The sequence below is a fragment of the Ammodytes marinus genome (assembly GCF_949987685.1).
Source record: "Ammodytes marinus genome assembly, chromosome: 3".
Taxonomy (NCBI): Eukaryota; Metazoa; Chordata; class Actinopteri; order Uranoscopiformes; family Ammodytidae; genus Ammodytes; species Ammodytes marinus.
Genome location: NC_137232.1, coordinates 36,677,866 through 36,685,365, shown reverse-complemented (window position 1 = coordinate 36,685,365; position 7,500 = coordinate 36,677,866). Strand labels below are relative to the sequence as shown.

Below are 7,500 nucleotides of genomic sequence, written 5' to 3'. Positions count from 1 at the left end.
GAGGCGTGGCCACTCTGTCAGTCTGGAGGAAGATTTGATGTGTCCAATGAGAGTCTGTCTGTCAGCGAGGATCCCGACCAGAGCAAGACACGTGCTGGTGAGTACACACACACACACACACACACACACACACACACACACACACACACACACACACACACACACACACACACACACACACACACACTGACACACACACAGAGAGAGACACACACACAGAGACACACACACACACACACACACACACACACGCACACACTAACAGAGAGAGACACACACACACACACACGCACACACGCACGCACAGAGAGAGAGAGAGACACACACACACACACACACACACACACACAGAGACACACACACACACACACACGCACACAGAGAGAGAGAGAGAGACACACACTCACACACACGCACGCACAAAGAGAGACACACACACGCACGCACGCACCAACAAACAGACAGATAGAGACACACAGACACACACACACGCACGCATGCAAACGCACAGACACACACACGCACGTACGCACAGAGAGAGAGACACACACAAAAAAAAATTCAGTTGTAATAGTTTTAAAGAATTCTTGGGGGAGACAGAGAGTGAGCGCTCTGTCTCCCTCCTGTGGCGAGGACACAAACTGCAGGACTTAAAGTAATGCGGTAGCCGGATGTTTCCCATGGCGACAAAGACAAAGGCGAGGCTGGACTCTTTAAATCAAATGTTCCAGGTTTATTTCAGAGGTTCCATTTGCAGACAAAACAGAGGACTTTACTGTACAGCATTTTAAATGCATTAATGTCCATAGGCCTGGTTAACTAGTGCAATAGACCACGTGCAATAGAGCAGTGTGCAATAAACTCAGGCACTTTTTCTCGCACTTTAAATTGTCTGAATGTTTTTATGTTCTAGAATTGCCGTGTGATGTTCTTGTTGTTTTAGCTTTGTCCAATGTGTAGGCCAAGGTTTTACTGTGTCATAGTGTTGTTGTCTACTGGTTAAGCAAAATGTAGCACAATGCCCAAGACAAATTTCCTTAACAGGACAATAAAGTTTACCCTGACCCCTGAAAGTTACCCTGACTTCATGGTAGCGTGAGCATGGGGGCTGTCCCCCAAAGGCTGGCTGTATACGCCTGTGAGCCGTCTTATATCAAACCCTTGGCCTGCTGGTTCTCCCTAAAACAGGCACATGGTTTCATATCACAGGTCCCAGCAACAGATGATGTTTAACTATTAAAAGGTTGTTCTCGTCTCTCACAGTGACCCCTAACATTTAAAGGCCTCACACGGTCAGCAACCTCTTGTATCAACCAATCAGTCCACTACAGTAACAAATACCATCACTCCATCAATTACAATTACAACTGGGAGAGAATTTCCAGAAGCTACGGTGGCCTTCAAGGACAAGAAGCTATAGTTACTAAAGATGGCATCATCCACCACTGCCTCAAGTCTTTCCTACAATATCAAGTGATGAGGTGAAGATGTATTTAGTTATTTATTCTATAGTACTTCTTCTTCTTCTTGGTCTTCCAACAGGTGCATTTCCCCAGGACGCCCACTGTATATAAAAACGTGTAAGGCCGTTAAGTTTGTCCGTTCTGTGCTACTGTAGAAACATGGCGGTGCAACATGGCGGCCTCAGCGCCCCGCTCCTATGTAGATATAAAAGGCTCATTCTAAGGTAATTAAAAAACTATAGGTCATACACTAATTAAAACCCTGCTTCCCACCCAGGAGGCCCATGAGCAAGGCATCAACGCTGTGAGCTTCAGCTGCAGCTCTGACCTGCTGGCAACCGGAGGGACGGACAGAGTGATCAAACTGTGGGAGGTCACTGCAGGTAAAGACACACACACACACACACCTCAACGCAAAACACACACTCTCTCACACACACACACACACACACACACCTCAAGGCAACACACACACTCTCTCACACACACAGACACACACACACACACACACACACACACCTCAAGGCAACACACACACTCTCTCACACACACAGACACAAACGCAGGCACGCATACAGAGAGAGAGAGAGACACACACATACACACAAACACACACACACACACCCCTCAACACAACACACACACACACACACACACACTCACTCAATCACTCACTCACTCACTCGCACACACACTCACTCGCTCACTCACTCGCACACACACACACACACCCACACACACTCAGAGAGAGAGAGAGAGACACACACACACGCCTCAACACAACCCAACCCACACACACTCAGAGAAAGAGACACACACACACACACACACACACACACACACACACACACACACACACACACACACTCACTTTATTATTATATTATTATCATTACGTCGTTGACATCGATGATGTAATGTTGTGACCTCACTATGACATCACAGGTCAGCTGACTCACAGAGCGACGCTGGACGGGAGCAGCGGAGGAATCACCTGCATCCAGTTTGACCCACAGGTGAGCACACACACACACACACAAGCACACACACACACACACACACAAGCACACACAGACACACACACACACAGACACACACACACACACACACACACACACACACACACACACACACACACACGCACACAGATGAGCATGGGGTCACACACACACACACACACACACACACACACACACACACACACACACACACACACACACACACACACACACACAAGCACACAGACACAGGTGAGCATGGGTACACACACACACACACACACAGGTGAGCATGGGTTCACACACACACACACAAGCACGCACACACACACACACACACACACACACACAGGTGAGCATGGGGTCACACAAACACATACACACAAGCACACACACACACACACACACACACACACACACACACACAGGTGAGCATGGGGTCACACACACACACACACACACACACATACACACAAACACACACACACACACACACACATGGGTTCCCGCACACTGCTACTAACATCAATGTATGATGCAGTGGTTTTCAAACTGTGGGGCGCGCCTAGGGGGGCGCCGAGTTATGGCAGGGGGGCCGCGGATATAGGGGAGAACGGGGTAATTTGTCACACGGGTTGGTTGTCACAATCGTTATTTCTCGGAACCAGAAGGCGCTGTCTGTGAAATTTTGGTATGTAAATATCCAGAATTGGGATCAGAGGTCACCTACATAGTCTTCCTTGGAGTTAGACTGCTGAATTTGAGGTGAGAGGACTGTTTGTGTTTTTCATGTCAAATTGAAAATATTTAGCTCCTCAGTATTTTTCTTCTAGGCTTTTACACAATGGGTTTATAACAAAACACTTGTTACCCATAAAAAGTGTGAAGGGTAAACTATAGTTTAGATTGTGGTTAGCAAGCTAATTAGTTGTCAGATGGTTGTTGGCATTGATGCTAGCAAAAAATTCAAGTTGGGGTTGGTCGTCACATTTTTGGGGGGGTTGGTTGTCACAAGTTATCCAAAGGCTACAGCCAGAAAAGGAACCCAATAACGAAATAAATTGTCAAGCTGTATCCTCACTGACACCCCAGAGAAGGAAAGAATAGAGCAGGAAAAGGCAGCTAGCATGCAAAAGAAAAAAGGGCAACAAAATCAAAACAACCCAGTGCATCCCAAACTAGACCAGCTGCCAAGGCTACAGAACGTTATGTAGGCCTATTTGTCAACTTGACAATGCAATTAAACTTTCAAATTTAGTTCTACTTTCTTTCCTTCTTTTCAAGATTATTCCCATTAAGATAACATTGTGACAAACAACCCCATAGTGTATGACAACCGACCCCTTGATGGGGTTGATTGTCACAATGTGTTAGGGTGTCTTTGATGATTAATTTCTTCTTTATTACAATAAGATAGAAAAAGTGAGGGGTACACATTTCAAGCCAACACTTTAAGCTTCAATGTAATGTAGGAATGACTATCGAAAGATGTTTAGGTGATGAGCAATTCTCTGTAGAGTAAAAAGTGTGCCTACTTACCCCGTTCTCCCCTATATGTTCTCCCCTATTTTTAGTTTGTGTTTTTGATATCAACATCATATTAAGCAAATGTAAGTTATCATACAATAAAAGGAATACAATGTTTTGGTCTGGATAGTTAATAGCCTAATAATTGAATCAGTTCATCTGGGAGGTAATCCAAGGTTAACTGATCACGTCACGTTCACGTCAATGGCATGCACAGTGTGTATTGAGTTTATTTAAAAATATTTGATAATGGGGCTGCCTTCAGTTGCCCATGCACTGTGTATAGTCTATAGCCTATTTCATTTTCATTTTCCTTTATTTATCCTCGAAAGGTCAATTGAGGGGTGGTGACCCTCTTTTACAATGACGTCGAGTTAGTACAGACACACAATATACAATGAGAATACACAACAAGCTTACAAAGAGACAACAACAAGTAAAACATTCAGATCAATTGAATAAAACAGAACAATAGCCTAATTAAAACAGTTACAAGTGGAGTGGGGCCGATCCAAAATAATAAGTGGCTAAAAGCGGTTTTTACCAAGGTCAGACCGGGCGTATGGGACATATAACATGAGCATGTCAGTTGAGCGGGTTTGATAAAGCCCATCTGAAATATGCAGCATTTCTGTCAAATAGAGCCTCGTCTGTGGAAAAAAAAGATAGCTGGACAACAGAGTTCTTCTGCTTCGTTCCTCTCACTGCATTTAAATGCATTCATTATATTACAGAGAAATACGTCCCGTAAAAAAAAAGAGCACCAAGCCCATCCCAGAGGACCCTGCATAATATTTCATTTTATATTAATATTTTTATGGAAAATCCATGTGTCTTTCTTCAGTAGCTTCTAATTCACCCGACCCAGCGTCTCACACAAATCAAATCAAATCAGTTTTATTTGTATAGCCCAAAATCACAAATACATTTGTCTCAGTGGGCTTTACATTTCATACAATATGATATATGATACAATATGATACAATATGACACCCTGCCCTTACACCCTTAGCTCGGCTGAGAAAAAACTCCCAGTAAAAACCCTTTACCGGGAATAAAAAATAAAAAATTGAAGAAATCTCAGGGAGAGTCGACAGAGTAAGGGATCCCTCTCCCAGGACGGACATACTGCAATAGATGTCATAAGTAGAGAAAAAATCACGAAGGAATTTGATCATTGACCAGGTGATTACATGGTAATACTAAGTAACGTGCAAAAGACACACAAAATTCCCTGGTATAGTGCAACTACCGGTAGTGTATCTTTGAAAGGAAAATGACTAACCCTTGTCCCCGTGGATCCGTGCTTTAGTCTGATATAAAGTGAGGTCAGGACTCTGTCTATGCTGCTGCTCCTACGTGAGCAACACTTTGACAGCTGATTATTCACATGATATTCTTTTTGTGTTAGAATTTTTCACAATTTGTTTGAATAAATAAGTAGGGGAGAACCAGAGCCGGCCCAAGCCTTCAGGGGGCCCTAAGCGAAATATGATTAGGGGGCCCCTCTCCAATGTTAGCGCTGCTGAAACTATAGATCTTTGTTAAATATCATTCACACACCCAGTGTTTTCCGCTAGTGCCTCCACTGTGCGGCTGTGCGAAAATGTTTGACAGGCGAGATTCAGATCCTCCTAGGGGGGTCCGGGGGTATGCCCCCCCGGGAGATTTTTTGAACCTTTTTAAAGTGAAATGCATGAATCTGGTGCACTTTGAGAGGAAAATTAAGAGGCTAAATCTGAGAAATTGTGTGAACAAATAATTTGGAGACACTGGATCAGATGAATTAGAAGCTATTGAAGAAGAACACATGGATTTTCCATAAAAATATTAATATAGTAAGGCGTCCCCCTCCCGGGCCGGGCCCAGCAGCAGACCCGGGTTCCGGATTCCCACCCGCGGTCGTTCTCTGCATGTCACTCCCCTCTCTGCCCCATTTCACCTCTGTCTCTCTGCACTATCAATAAAGCATAAAAATGCCCAAAAAATATCTTTAAAAAAAAATATATATATATATTAATATAAAATTAAATATTATGGAGGGTCCTCTGGGTTGGGCTTGGAGCTCTTTTTCTTTTACGGGACATATTTCTCTGTAATATAGTGAATGCATTTAAATGCAGTGTGAGGAACTAAGCAGAAGAACTCTGTTGTCCAGCTACTGTATCTTTTTTTCCACAGACAAGGCTGAAATAGGCTATAGAGTAGACTATACACAGTGCATGGGCAACTGAGGGCAGCCCCATTTCCAATTGTTTTTAAATAAACTCAATACACACTGTGCATGGATGTGAACGTGACATGATCAGATCATGCACATTGGCATATTTTTATATATAAAGCTCTGACTGGAAAGCTACCACTATATTTGACAGAAATGCTGCTTATTTCAGATGGGCTTTATCAAACCCGCTCAACTGACATGCTCATGTTATATGTCCCCTATGCCCGGTCTGAGCTTGGTAAAACCGCTTTTAGCCATAGTGCCCCTGACTCCTGGAACAGCCTACAACATACAATTAAAATAAATACACTCATAACTGTTAACCAATTTAAAATTATTATTTTGAATCAGCCCCTCTACACTTGTAACTGTTTTAATTAGGCTATTATGTCTCTCATTCAATTGATCTGAATGTTTTAAATTGTTGTTGTCTGTGTGTGTGTGTGTGTGTGTGTGTAAACTTCTTATGTATTCTCATTGTATATTGTGTATATGTACAAACTCGACGTCATTGTAAAAGAGGGTCACCCCTCAATTGATCTTTCGAGGTTAAATAAAGGAAAATGAAATGAAAATTTCGGATTTCCTCCCAGATGAACTGATTACATTTTTAGGCTATTAATTATCTAGACCAAAACATTTTATTCCTTTTTTTGTATGATAACTCACATTTGCACAATATGATGTTAATATCAAACACACAAACTAAAAAAAAAAAAAAAAAAAAAAAAGTTTTTTTTTTTTTTTTTTTTTTGGAGGGGGCCCCCCAGACAGTCGGGGGCCCTAAGCGGCCGCTTAGTTCGCTTATGCCTCGGGCCGGCTCTGGGGAGAACGGGGGAATCTGAGGCATCGGGTAATGTGAGCCACCCCCTGTATCTAGGCAACGGAAAACATTTGTGGTCATGTGAGATATATGTTTTCAAGCCCCTCTCATTTCCCCATGGCCCTGAAAGAGAGGACCTCATGGTGCTGTGGTAAGCATGTTTTTTTCACCAAAATAGGTATTTTGCTTGTAAAAGTAAATGTTCTTGCTGTCAACTTAATCAACTGTTGTGCCATAGCAAATGTATTCACGTAGAAAAACTTCTATCATACGTGTTGATGAACTACCAACATATGAAACCATGTGATCCTGATAACTGAAGATTAGCCTGAAATGCTAAGAGAGGTAGTTTTTTCTCAAATTGTGGTGGTGGGGGAAAGTGAGCCAAATGCTGTGGGGGAAAGTGAGCCACTGTCTCACTTTCCCCAACCATGAGGCACAAGTTAAGTTTAGTCTTAAACATAT

At 42.9% G+C, this 7,500-nt stretch overlaps 1 protein-coding gene across 1 annotated transcript in view; it reads left to right on the top strand.

Annotated features, from left to right (window-relative positions):
* Nucleotides 1–7,500, top strand: part of atg16l2 (ATG16 autophagy related 16-like 2) — a 31,190-nt gene that overhangs the window by 9,870 nt on the left and 13,820 nt on the right. The window contains exons 9-11 of the mRNA XM_080024915.1: nucleotides 1–97; nucleotides 1,741–1,846; nucleotides 2,409–2,479. The exon at nucleotides 1–97 is cut by the window's left edge and continues 3 nt beyond it. Of these exons, the coding sequence (XP_079881041.1) occupies nucleotides 1–97; nucleotides 1,741–1,846; nucleotides 2,409–2,479 (274 nt within the window). The remainder of the gene's footprint in view (nucleotides 98–1,740; nucleotides 1,847–2,408; nucleotides 2,480–7,500) is intronic.